Genomic DNA, 14,179 nt, shown 5'->3' with positions numbered 1-14,179 from the left:
AAGTCAAAAGAGAAAAAAGTTTGTCAAAACAGTTGAATATTTGCACACAGATAATGATCAAAAAACACATTTCATATTTCAAAAGCTTGATAATCAGATGAACATATGAATCATGTTTTTCTTCACAAGCTACAAGGAAAGCATGCAAACAATCTGTAAATAACTGATCTGATGTCCACAAGTGCATACATGTGTCCCAAAACAATAAAGATTCACTAACTTTTCAGAGAGTTGCTGATATATGACACTAGGTCAGAGGTCATAAAAAACTGATGCTTTTGTGTTGCCTTATAAAAGGCAACACAGGAAACGTGGAGAACAGGGTGGAGTGCTTTGTTTTTTATTTAGTGGTGTTTATTTTCTTTTTACTTCGCTTTCTGATTCTGATCTTCTTGGATACAATGGGTCACTAAAAGATCATGTGAGGATGTTTGGGAGGAGCGAACATGTTGGACACTGGCAGCCTGTTAGCTACTACACACACTATGGCTCTAACAGCTTATTAAGCTCCTTCCTGTATGTGGTTCCTGGGAAATACATAAAGCAGAAGGAAAAGGACTTGTCTGAACTGTTTGTACAAAAGGAAATTAGAGTGAAAGCAGTGAGGTCACTCAAATGTCAGCCAAAGCTTTCTCATGAAAACAAAAAGAACCTAAACATCCCACAGTAAAGAGCTCCTTATTTGAGATGTAATAACACCAGTACTATAGACTAATTCACACAGCTTATTAGCTTTCACACCCAGACGCCAGCTCTTCAGAAATACTAGGAATTTAAAACTGCCTCATTTTAATCTTCAAAGTAAGTCATAGTTCAACTGCAGTCTGCATTGTTAATTTATTGCTCTCCTGACAGAGAATGTGATCCTCAGTTCATGCCTGTAACTGGGACAAATCCCTGCAGTCAGTGTCTTTTGTGTTATAATCACCTGCTGGCAAAAGGCAAAGGCAGATGGTAATGTTTTTACCTGTGTCAGTGTGTGTGTGTGTGTGTGTGTGTTTGTGTCTGTCTGCCACCAAGCTATCTCTTGAACCTGAAAGTTATCATTGGATGTACCTCTGCAACGGATTAACTTTTCAGTCATCCTGATTTGAGATGGCTGTCGCAGCCAATTGAGCTTAAATACACAACAATGGTTATAAATAAGCTCAACTTTACGTGCCATTAGCTAAAAGTCATTCACAACACATGATCTGAGCATGATATCTCGAAATCCCACGTGGGATTGTTCATAATGTTATTTTCAAGGTTTGAGCAAAACGACTGCATACAGTATGATCTTAGTCCAAAGCTCTGACATGAAAGGTGGCAGGTGATATGCATTCATTCAGGAAATACTAGGCACTCCTGTTTTGTTAGTATGAACTATGCAAAACAGGCAAAGATCATAACCTTCCTCCTTCCTCCTTCTTTTAAGAAGGGGAAGATTGTCGTTTAACAGTCTTAACAAAGTCAAGAAACTGATAGCTTCTCACGTGAAACTTGGCAAGACAATTAATGGTCATGTTTTCCATAACGTGACATTGCCTGGGCTGCAGTTTATGTAAAATAACTTTTTATAGAATAAATTACTACTTCTGAACCTGGTGATTATAGCGTTATAGTATTATCTGTTAGTCTTGACTACAGATCTTATTTCAGCTGTTCTAAAGTGTATTTGTTTTTCTGAGATATGGTTCCTTCACTGACCTCATGTGTTGGAAGTGGCTCTTGCAGATGAACTCTGAGAAATCTGAAAGGCAGGAAACTAAAGTCAATACAGTTTAGAGCAAAAATAAAACCTGGATGCTCTTTTTATGTTTTGCAATATTTCTTTACCTTAAGGATTGAACAAATATACATATGTACCTCATATGTTTCAGTTGCAAACAACACTCTTTATTTTTATTTAAGATGACTCAAAAATTGGATGGTAGTTTTCACATCTGTAAAACGGTGCATGACAGAATAGTTAGACAAGTTTTCCCATTATAATTGGCCTAATAATTGTTTGATATCAGTGTGCTCCTATAACTTTGTCAAAATGAATAATGATCATAGTGTTAACCAGCACCCACCCCCCAAAGGTACTTTATAAATAGCCTGCATTATTTCTGATGAACAGGAAAAATCATGTACAGTATTACAATATAGGTTTAGGTTTGCTATTGTCATTATTTATTTATCTTGAGTCAAAATGAAATTGAGACAAAATGTGTTTCTGTTGAGTTTTAAATTAAAAAAAGAATTAAATCAAACACATGCAGGCTGGTTGATAAGACCTTAGTTTAAAATCCCATTTAAGTAAACAGAAAGTTCTTTAAAGAGATACAGGACCAGGGGTTAAGCGGGTAAATTCACCTTAAATCTATACGAGAAGAAAGTAATTCTTTGGGAACTTACTGTAAAAATTAAACTTGAGTTGAAACAAGTTATGATCAAGGTATGAGATGAAAACCACCCAGTTTTTTTTCAAAAAGGAACAAATTTTAAAAAGGGTGCAAAAGCCAGTATTCTCCTGACAATCAATGTAAAAAATATTTCCAAAAAGAGCTCTTTTTCTCTCTAAAATGAAAGTTCTAGCATTCATTGAAGAAATGCTTTTCATACCAGACTTTTAAATAAAAAATATCTTATGTTTAAAAGAGATACAGTTATAATCATTTTAGTTACAGAAACTGCTTTCCAAGAGTTTCTGTAAAACCCGTTCAGTGGTTCACAAGATATTTTGGTTACACACAGTCAATGTTGACTCTAAAAGTTGATGCAACAGTTCTAAGTAAAGATTTTGAACAATGTGTAGCTTTCAGAGCATATGTTGGAACTTTCACCTACTACCACACTCATTTTTATTTCACTTACTGTAAAATTGGCCTAGTTGTAGTCATTTTTCTGAGGTTGCTTCACTGTGGCAGCCATATTGACTCCAAAAGGTAACCAAGTGTAGATCTCAATCTACTGGTTACTTCCTGAGAGTTTCATTGTAATCTGCTCATTGATTCATAAGATATTTTGCTGAAGATACAGATAAACAAACACACGCACACACAGACACGGGCAAAAACAAACACGCTTTCGTCTTTGGCAGTGAGTGAAAAGACAGATCATAGCACTAATAGTTGTTGATATTTGGATGTAAAAAATCTTTGTCTTTTCTTTTTTTTGTAAATTTTTACTAGTCTAATTATACAGCTTGCAAATCAAGGGTGGAAAAAGCTCCAAATGCTTGGGTATTGGGTGACCTTTAAAATAATTCAATATTTTTTTGAACAGTCTTTTTGATAAGAGCACTAAGAACTCTGATATCATATCCACCTACTATCCATTTCAGTGTAGCAAAGGACGCTGATCAGCACTAGTGATGCCTCCTACATTAAATGAACAGTGGCTCAGCTAGAATACCCCAGTCTCATCCATCTATCCGTTCATTTTCTTTACTCAGTTTTCTGTGCAAGAATGCAGGGGAGCTGGTGCCATCTACTGATGCCGTTGTTGTTTCCTTTCAGCTGCTCTCTTCTTCAGAGGTCAACACGGTGAGCGAACTTCACAGGAATGATTTGGCATTTGGTATTTTACACATAAACTGCAGCCTCAGGATTGCGAGACCACTGCACTGACCACCGAGCTACAGCAGCCCCTGATGCTAAATACTAATAATGCTGGAAAACTTTAGCACAGACGGAAAGTCTGAAAAAGAATGCCAACTGGAAATCCAAGATATTACAAGATTAAAGAATACTCTGAATAGAGGAAAATACTGAAAACAAGCTTGGACTACACCATTATATTATGGATGAGCAGGTTATGGAGTATTTTCTCCATTTTTATATTATAAAAATAAATGAAATAAAATTATTTAGCTTTCATTGTTATCATTCTTGCCTCCACTCAGTTCTTTCTTTGAATATCTTGAAGGCTTTGACAATTCATAGACTAAGAAGTGTCATAAAACATCCATAACACTGGGTAAAAGCTTGTAGTTCAAATCACTTTAAAAGGTCGACAAGATTCCTATATAAATGAAATCTGTTTCTTTTTTTTTCTCCTGAAAGTTGAGTTGGATTTGTTCTTAATATGCTGCTGTTGTGAAATGTTTGTCGTATGCAGTTTAAGCTTTGCTCTTATTTGTACATAGCACAAGCTGGACTTTTTCCTAAAGGAGTTGATGTATTGAACTCCTTAGCCAAGGGTGTGGAAGAATTCAACTGTATATACAAAACCGCTTGCAGCAGATCTTCCTTCACTCGCTGTGTGTACTCTTACCAGAAGCTGTACACAGTTGAGTCCTGCTCCAGATGAATCTTTAATCATTAGCATTTTCACCAAATGAGGATAACTTTCACGCAGCCAAAGGTAAGAGCTTTTTGTATTGCATTTCATTTTCTGTTCTAAACATCAAACCTTTTCAAAATGTTCAGTTAAACTAGACAAGTGTGGAAATGATCTAAAAAGGTTTGTGTGAAAGTAATGCAAAGCACAGAAAGATAGTGTGAAAATGTTTTTAGAAATTATTTCTCTGAAGGAAAACAAAACCAAACATTTGTACAATAGCATTTTGCTAACGAGTTATGTATTTGTTCCCCAGCTCATGGAGCAACTTAGTCCAGTAACTGCAGCATCAGTCTGGCCTGAAAACAGCAGCGTGTTCCCCACATTTGACCCATCAGAATGGGAGATGATCTACACCATCCTGCCCCCTTACATCTTCACCATATCCTTGTTAGGTCTTCTTTTCAACGGCTTCGTCTTGGCAGTGTTTGCAGCCCACAGAGATCAACTGACTGTACCGGAAATATATCTGAGCAACCTGGCACTGGCTGACTTTCTTCTGCTCTGTGGCCTCCCTTTTTGGGGAATGTACATCCTGAACAGGTTTAATTGGTCATATGGAGAGGCTTTATGCAAACTAGTCAACTCCATGATTGCCATCAATTTCTACACCAGCAGCTACACCCTGGTCATGATTAGTGTTGATCGCTACTTAGCACTTGTGAAAACTATGAAAGCTAGGTGGCTGAGACGGACGCTTTATGCCAAGGTGATCTGCTTCATCCTGTGGCTGCTGGGGGTCCTGCTGAGCATGCCAATCATAGTTCACAGAAAGGTGAAGTTCGCTGAGGAGTTCAACACAACGTCCTGCGTTCTGGATTATGCTCATGGAAGCTACTGGAAGCTTGCCCATCAGATTATAATTAATGTGGTGGGCTTTGTGCTCCCTGTTCTGGCTATTGTTTTCAGCAGCTGGAATATAATCAAGACCTTAGCTCAGAGGATGGAAAGTGGAGGATTTCATGACGCCAACAACACAAAGGCTACAGTTCTTGTATATGCTGTGACACTGCTATTTTTACTGTGTTGGGCTCCTTTCCAGATATTCACTCTCCTTGACACACTCTGCGATGTCAAAGTGTTGGACGAGACACTGTGGTTTCACACTCTCAATATAGGAGGACAGGTTTCTGCATATTTGGGTTTTCTCAACAGCACCCTGAACCCTCTGCTGTACATCTTCTCTGGACAGTACTTTAGGAGGAAAGTCAGCATCATCTACAGAAGGGCTAGACATCAACGTAGAGGGTCAGACATGACAACATATCAGCGTTCAGTCGTGTCCACTTACTTCAACAGAACAGAGCAAATTAAGCCTGTGGTCATTTTTAACCCAAAAGATCAAATGTGACTCTGATGACATCCTGCCTCCTACTTCCTCTTGCTGCTTACGAATACAACATACAGGATTTCACTCTCAAATTGTTTTAGCATAACACTTAACACAATAATATTGATGTTACATAGTGAAGCAGCACAAAGAGAGGATGCTTTAATCTACAACATGTGGAAATAATGGATACAAATAGAGATAATGGATGTTGCGGACAAGAAATCGAAGCAAAATGTATGATAACTGACTCTATAATTCCCTTCATATCCTGGGCTTTAAATTGCATATTATGCATTTGTTTGTTTAATTTGTTAAAACCTTCCCTCTTAATGACTTGTGATGTAAACATAGAAAACAGAATATTTAAAAACAAAAACATTTTCAGTTTATTTTACTTCACACAACTGTGACAAAATCACTATTCTTGTATACATTTATAGTCATATCTTCATATATTTTAGCTGTCTAACACATTCAATAATGAAATGATGCACACACTGTACAGTACAGGAGATACAAAATAATTATTCTATATCACATTATAAAAAATTACACAAATTTTAAATTAGTAATAAAAAATCTCAACAATTACTGGGGTCTCTTTGGCAGTTTCCATAATCACTCTGAACTGCGACTATGCTAAACACAGGAACATGAACAAGACAGTAAATAGCAAACACAGATAGTGTGGGGGTGAAATGGTTCAATGTGTTGCAATTATTTGTGTAAACTGACCCAAAATCACAGCAGTGTTATTCTTCAGCTTCCCAAAGGACAAGAAAGTCTGATGGATGTGGTTAGTTTAGCTCCTGGTAAAAATTACAACTCAAAGTCTGGTGATGGACTGTGAAGTTAATGTTTTGAAGAGCAGCACCTGAAATACAAACCTTCGATGGAAGAACCACCGCCTCTCGCTGTCTAGATGGGACTGTGAAGACTGTGTGACATCATTGTAAAGTTTAGGGGTTTCCCTTATGAAATGTGGGGCTTGAGTTCCCAACAGCATCACTCCAGACCAAAAAACAAACAAACCGTCTTTTCAAATTGTTAACAAAACTTGCTTCTTCTTCTTTTGCTTCCATTTTCACTGATAAACACTGCGGCAGTAACTTCCTCAGTGTTCAGCGGTCTACCACAGCTGGCCGCGGCACCAACTAAGTAGGCCAGCAAGACAATAATCTCTGGGGTTAGAATAAGGGTTATAATAACAACAAATGTATTTGACATTTTACAGTGGTAAAAATCTCCATTGTATTCATGTGTAACCAGTGATCAGCCAGTGATTTGGTCATTTCCCAGTCCCCAATTATCTAAATTCAATAATATGAACAATCATAGGTAATTACACCAAGGCTCTAATGTAACTTGATGTAATCTCATTTATGCCAGTACAAGATTGCAAACATCCCATTTCTACATTTATGGCTCTGTGCATGATTCTTGGGAAAATTATGTCAATTCTAACTCTCACAATAACTACTGGAAGATTTGTGCATTATTTGGCAAACTGAATCATTATCTGTATTAAATTTTACTAGTAAATAAGAATGTTTAATGTATAAAATCACAAAAGTTATTTTGTTCTTTTAATCATGTTTCTTTCACAGATATGATTTGCTTGTCATATGCATTAAAGCATGATATGACTGAAAGCCCCTACTGATTTTGAAATATTCTTCAAGTAAAACGATCAGAGAGAATTTTTCCAGATAAAAAATGATGAATGCTATAATCATCACAGAGATATTTAGGAATGAATATGAAGTGTTTTAACTACATACTTAAGTACTTGCCTAAAATATTTAAGCTGTACATTAGTTTGTCTTGTAAAAAAGTTTTAGTTAGAACCCTCTTATAATAACTTAATACATCACAGTCACTTTTTACTAACAGACAGAGAAACAATTTGTTAATGTCTGGCTATTGTATGGGTCAGATATTACACTTAGATAGGATAAGTGTTTCAGATCACCTGTAAAATGGTTTAAATATTTACAATTAACGATTTTATCTTTCACTTTAAGGCTATTTGTGTCAAGAGCAAAAACACATATTTGTTTAGCTGCAGCTGTTCTTTCTTGGCAGCATGTGCTACATATGACAAGCCAACATTGCAACTAACAGTGACGTAAAAGTCTATCAGGATTGGTGCAAGAGGTGATGTGCATCTCTCTAATGAGGAAAACACAAACTTGTTCAGCAGCAAAAGTTGAAATGTTAAGTATGAGACTGATCACTTTGCAAATGTTCTTCCTTGTAGATCCTTGTGGGAAAAGCTCAATTATACAACAAAGGAGTTAATATTCTGGTTTCCTCATTCCACGGATGGCTGTGAACTAATCAAAACGGCAGTTTAAAATCACTCAACAAGTCCTGGGTGTGTGTATGTGAAAACGTTTCACAAATGCAAATTAATTATACAATGACTGATCTGTTTATAGCTTTTTGTTTTTTAGCATGAACTGGCAAAAAAGAGACAACTTAGCATCCTTACATGTCACACAAATTAACATAAATCAGATTATAGAAAACAACATCCTGAAGCAGAAACTTTAAACTTAAGGGAGATCCTTTAAAAAAATGTATGTATGTTCTGCTTCTCCCAGCTTGTTGATTTGAAAAGTGAAAGTGATCTGTAAGTAAACTTTGTTGAAGAACAACCTTTATTAACAAATTCATATTAAAAGTTTTGTTTGTTTTTATTATTTACTATCCCCTTTTAAATACCTGACTGAGACATTGGCAGTTCATTCGCTTCTAACTTGTAAATAGTTCAGCGTTGGCTAGGGTCAACATGAAAGGCTTCTTCTGCTGAGCGAAAAACATGAATCAAACAGAAAATAAGATTTCCTTCTGTTGTCATTTTTACAGCAGAATAAAGTTTATTCTTACATTGTAATTTTGGTTCCAGGACCCTCAAAAAATGCAAAAAAACAAGCAAACAAACAAAAAAACAGTATTTATTGATTTATAAGCAAACAAGGTGATCTCATAAGTAAGAGGTTAGGTTCAAGATAAATTTAAATTTATTTATTTATTTGCACCATTTTTGTGAACTGGGAACAAAAAAGTGTAAAAACCACTTCAGCCTGTGTCTCATGATGTTACGGGCAGAGAAAAAGGGGACGGTGCAAATTGAAAAAAGGGGTGGAGCCTGAGCAGATCAATTACTATTTTAAAAACATCAACTTTTTTTTTCCTTAACAAGTCAGTCACATTCAAACAGAAGCAGCTGGTGCTGGACTAGTGTTGCTTTTTCGTATTTTCATCAGGAGAAATGGATCTTTCAACCACAAGGTAACTATCAGTTTTTAAGCTCATAACTATATTTTACCTTTTTTATTTACCAGTAAGGTCTAAATAAAAGTCAGCGTTGTGCAGGTCCATAATTTAAAATATTTAGTGTAAAGTTCAGTTCACTAGGATTCAAACATAATTAGTTCATGTTCATTATTCACTATGTAAACATTTTGAATTAGATTGAACTTATTAAATTAGATCATGTTTAATTATCAATTTTTCACAAGATGAATGCAAAAAAAATATTGTGGAATTCTGGTTTCTTGTATGTTTTTGTAAAAAAAATTTATAGTGGGTTTCATTTGAGCCAAGAATACTTAACAGACGCTAGATGAAAACAAAAAAATCCTGTCTGTCTAGGGAGGAAGAAAAGGTCAGAATGGTGAACAAATCCTCCATTCACACACATTACAGACAATGTTTTTGCTGTTTTACTATACTTACCTGTATGATCATCGTGGAGATAAGTTAGAAATGACACATTTTCTCAAAGTTTTTCTCTAGGCTGCTATCAGTACAGCTTCATCCTCTGCCACCTTGCACACTGAGACACACTGAGACGCCTTCTTGTGACAGGAGTTTGCTCCTACAGCGTTCATGCAGAACCAGTAGTGCAGGTATACGTCATCAATTTAACCCTCCTGAAGGGCTCGCAACTGAAAACAGGAAGAGTCCTTGTGACTTTGGGTCAATTTAACCTGAAGGCCACAGAAGGGTTAAGTATGAGCCTTTAGTTGTTATAGTTAAGTTGCAGCAAGTGGTGTAAAACAAGAACACAAAGCTTCTTGTATATGCTGCAAGAACCAAAAAAAAAATGTGTTTACTTGAGGTGGCAACAACAAGAACAAAAACACTTGTTAGCCAGAAGTTCATTCTGGCCAAGACATTTCACACTTTACAAGAAACTTGAGTGCTACTTCAAGATTCTGACCAATCACACAATAGTTGCTGGGCACCACATGACAAAACAGTTCTGCCTAGATGACGTGTGAAGCTGTAAGAACTCCCATGAAAGAAATGGTATCATTCTTTTTTCAAAGCCCTTGGAAAGAGAACAATTTTCTCATTCTCTTGCTGAGTATGTAGCAAACTTTATCATTACACTTTTTGAATGATGTTTTGTTTGATTTGTAATCTTGTATTTTTCTGCAGCACCCCTGCCATCATCGCCTTTGGAACTGGAGATCAAAACAAAACAAATGACATCAGATGTTTTCCTGATCAAAATGACTGGACCTTTACTGTCATTCCAGTATATCTCCTGCTAAAGTCTGTGCTGGGAATTGTCCTCAATGTCTTCGTCCTGATTGTTTTCTGCCTCCAAAAGAAGGCCTGCACCACAGCTGATATATACCTGAGCAACTTGGCTGCTGCTGACCTTCTTCTGGTTTCCTTTTTGCCCTTTTGGGCTGCCTATGTGGTCAACCGTTACAACTGGATTTTTGGTCAAGCCATGTGCAAAATTGTCAGTGCAAGCATTTTAATGAATGTCTACTGTAGCATCTACTTCCTGGTTCTGATTAGCATAGATCGTTATTTGGCTCTGGTGCACCCAATGTCCAATGAGAGAATACGCAGGCCATCTGTGGCCAAAGTGGGTTGTTTGCTGGTTTGGATTCTGGGCTTCCTCTTTAGTCTTCCAGCCTTTATCTACAGAGAACTGACTCCTCCCTATAATAATAGAACTAGTTGTTTTCTTAATTACCCAAACACTACTTTACAGCTATACATTGATCTCTGTGTTTGGGTTCATTATTCCTATTTTTATTATTACTTTCTGCACAGTAAAAATTATCAAAATGCTGCAAAGCAGAATAAATGAAGGAGAGAATAGAAAGAAAAGAGACCACAAGGCAAACAGTTTGATGCTAGCAGTCCTGCTGGCGTTCCTGATCTGTTGGGTTCCATACCACCTGATTAGGATTCTGCATGTGCTCCGTGATGCTGGAATTCTGACTGGATGTAACTTGAATAAAATCCTGTATTTTTGCCAGCAAATCTTCACCTACTTGGCCTACTTCAACAGCGTTCTCAACCCCATTCTCTACGTCATTGTAGGAAAAAGCTTTCAGAAAAAAGTTAAGGACCTCTTCAAGCAGTGGAACCACGAAAGAACCAGCAAGAAAGAAGTCAGCAAAAACTTCACAAGGTCAAAAAGAACTTCTAAAACTTTGGACCTTTTGATTAAAATGTGAAGTTTCTTATGACTTTCCTAAGTTAAAGTATGATTTGGGTTATTTGATATAACTAAACATGACATTGACTCTTGTCACCACCTTCACAATCACAAAGGTGTCAAGAAGTGTAAAATCTAGCAATGCCAGTTTCTGATGTTTTAATGTGAAGTTGTGAATATTTTAATACAATTAAACATGTTTTTTACAAAGATGAGAAATGACAAAATGATCAGGTTTGTCCACATTTCTGTATGTTTGCGTAAGGTGAATAAATAAGGTTTATTTATTTCTACAACCACATACTTAGAATTGTAAATATCATTTTTATTTACTTAGAAGTTTATCATTGAAGGAGCCCTTTTTAGTATCACAGTGTTTAAAATGTTTTATTGTTGTTGTTTTTTTAGTAGTTAATGCATAATATTTTAATGTTTAAATTAAGGTCTTTTATGAGCGAAATTATGAGCTCTTCCTGTACTGCATATTTATCTGCTTATTGTTTTTATAATACAAATTAAAAGTCAAACTATAAAGGCTGATCATGTTAATGTACTTTTTCACCTTCATTCCAGTGTATATCTTGCTTATCTCTGTGCTGGTGAATTGTCTTCAGTGTATTTGTCTGCATTGGTTTTCTGCCTCCACAAGAAGGCCTGCAACACAGCTACATATCACTATTTGGCTCTAGTACAAATAGTGATATATCCAACACTGTTCTATAAATACATACGGAAAACAATGCCAAATGGGGTTACACACAGGTCTAGATTCTGTGCTTCCTCTTTCGTGTTCCAGGACTTATCTACAGAGCACTGACTCCTCCCTATAATACTAAGACCAGTTGTTTTGCATGTTATTCAGGCATTCCTTCAAAGCTAACAAATCATGTCTGTCGTTGGGTTTCTTTTACCTGTTTGCTTTATTTTCTTTCAGAATTTAAACATTATCAAAAGTCTGAGGGTAGAAAAACAAGAAAATCAGCAAGTTTTCCTGATTTTTTTCCTGATCCTTTGGGTTCCATTCCACCCGGTTATTGTATCATATTTGCTCCATTGTTCTCAACCCGGTTCTCCACGTCACTGTAGGAAAAAAAAACGTTCAGAGAAAAGTCAAAGACGTCATCAACTGCCTGAACAACAAAGTAACACAACAACTCTGGCAACTCAGCCACAAATCTGTCAAATGATAGCTCTTCAAATGTCCCTTTGCTAAAACTTAAATGTTAAGGTATTTCATAATTGTTTTTGATACAATTAAATGTGTTTCTATTTTAAAAAGACAAGATATGAAAAATGAAGGATTTGTTCTGTATTTTTGTGTAATGCTAATAACTAAATTTTGTTTAGTTTTACTACCACATGCTTTCTTGTTTAGAAAGGCATTCGGGATAACTCAGTAATAATAACATATCCACATAATTAAACAGCATTATCACATGTATTTTATGTCCTAATAGTAATGGTTTCAAAATGACACGATGGAAGCAGTATACAACACAAAAGCAGAGTCTGTGTCACTGTAACAGTGTTTAGTGCGGTATTCATTAGATTTTTCACATCTGTATATATTTGTGTCTAATATGTAGAAACAGATATCTTTTTTATTTTGACATGGCTGTAAAAAACAAGCACCTAAATCTAAAACTAATTCTGGCACAATTTCAGCAATTTCTGATTGGTCTGTATGACACTGTTACTTTTCCTTTTCTTTTGATTCTAAAATGCATCTTTAATAACCCTAAATAAGTAAATGGTTAGATGTAGTACGAGATAATAAAACATATTATAATCAAAAATAAAATACAATAGAAAAAACATTTAAAAACCTGGAATCTAAAGCCCAAGAAAAACTGTCTTAAGCAAGGATTTTATAGTCTGAACGGTGTGTATATTGAAATAGTTTTATAATTCTGGGGCACCCAGCCCAATCACCTTTGTGTTTTAAATAATTGAAAGCAATAATTGCATTAAATATTCAAGTTGAAATCTTTGGTTGGCTTTTACTAACAGTGTGTTATACAGCATGTTGTACACTGTGTACAGCATACAAACCGACAGGGTGAAAGCAACATCTTGGCTGCCTAACACTCTATTTTTAGACATTTTTAAAATAGCAGTGGATCTAGCTTTGCGCTTGGATCAACATTCTTGTAGTTACATTGTGTCTGGCTAACATACGGGTCAGATATTACACTGATGGGATATGTATTTCTTATCACCTGTAACGGGGCCTGAGTACTTATTGTGTATAACCGTTTTGACTTTTACTTTAAGATTACTTTTGTCAACAGCAGCCTTTATGAATTTATTAGGTGTTACTTATAACAGCAAACAAGCTTGAACGCTGACAGACTGTGCCTGCGGCTATTTGTGCCCTATAGGTGTAATTCAAAACATCCTTGTCAAGCTGGATCCTTGTTCCCTCTGACAATTATCATAATTGTTGTTGTCACAAAGGTGACTTCTAGGGCACTACCAGTGCTACGCACGACAAACCAGCAACTAAACTGAAAAAGTAGATGTTGTAAATGTATAGACTAAGAAGAAATATGTATCTCTTAATAAGGGCAAAAATACACCTGTTCAGCAGTAAAAGTTGCAATGTTAAGAACTAGATTGATTACTTTGCAAGTGTTCTTTTTTGCAGATCCTTGTGAAAAAAAGCTCAATTGCACAACAAAAGCACTATTATTTTGGTTTCCTTATTCCGTGAAAGGCTGTAAACTAATTAAAACAGCAGTCAAAGATGACCCAAAGGTCCTGAGTATGTGTTTGTGAAAACATTTCACAACTGCAGATTGATGACTGATAACTGCACTGTTTATAGCTTTGAGCATGCTGATGCAAAAAAAAAAAAATAAGACAAGCAGCTGAATTCATACACCTTCTTTTTAAATATTCATTACACTGCTTATAGCTTATTGTCCTGAAAGGTAAAAGTGGTCTGTGATTAACCTATTAATTATAAGTTACTTTACTTTGCTTGCTACATGAGTGTCAATATACAGTAGTGCCTCTCCGTGCAATGCCTTTGGCACAAAACGTCACAGACCAATTAATTT

At 35.9% G+C, this 14,179-nt stretch overlaps 1 protein-coding gene and 1 pseudogene across 1 annotated transcript; both read left to right on the top strand.

Annotated features, from left to right (window-relative positions):
• The first annotated feature begins 4,235 nt into the window (after nt 1-4,235).
• Nucleotides 4,236-6,509, top strand: bdkrb1 (bradykinin receptor B1). Its single transcript, XM_017413625.3, has 2 exons — nt 4,236-4,332; nt 4,565-6,509. Exons 1-2 carry the CDS (start codon nt 4,306-4,308, stop codon nt 5,657-5,659), a joined length of 1,122 nt encoding a protein of 373 aa, XP_017269114.1. The 5' UTR covers nt 4,236-4,305; the 3' UTR covers nt 5,660-6,509.
• Nucleotides 6,510-8,830: 2,321 nt separating this feature from the next.
• Nucleotides 8,831-12,415, top strand: LOC108234392 (annotated as a pseudogene).
• Nucleotides 12,416-14,179: the final 1,764 nt, after the last annotated feature.

The sequence above is a fragment of the Kryptolebias marmoratus genome, linkage group LG10 (assembly GCF_001649575.2).
Source record: "Kryptolebias marmoratus isolate JLee-2015 linkage group LG10, ASM164957v2, whole genome shotgun sequence".
NCBI lineage: Eukaryota > Metazoa > Chordata > Actinopteri > Cyprinodontiformes > Rivulidae > Kryptolebias > Kryptolebias marmoratus.
Note: the sequence above shows the minus strand (reverse complement) of the source record. Positions and strands in the feature narration are given on the sequence as shown.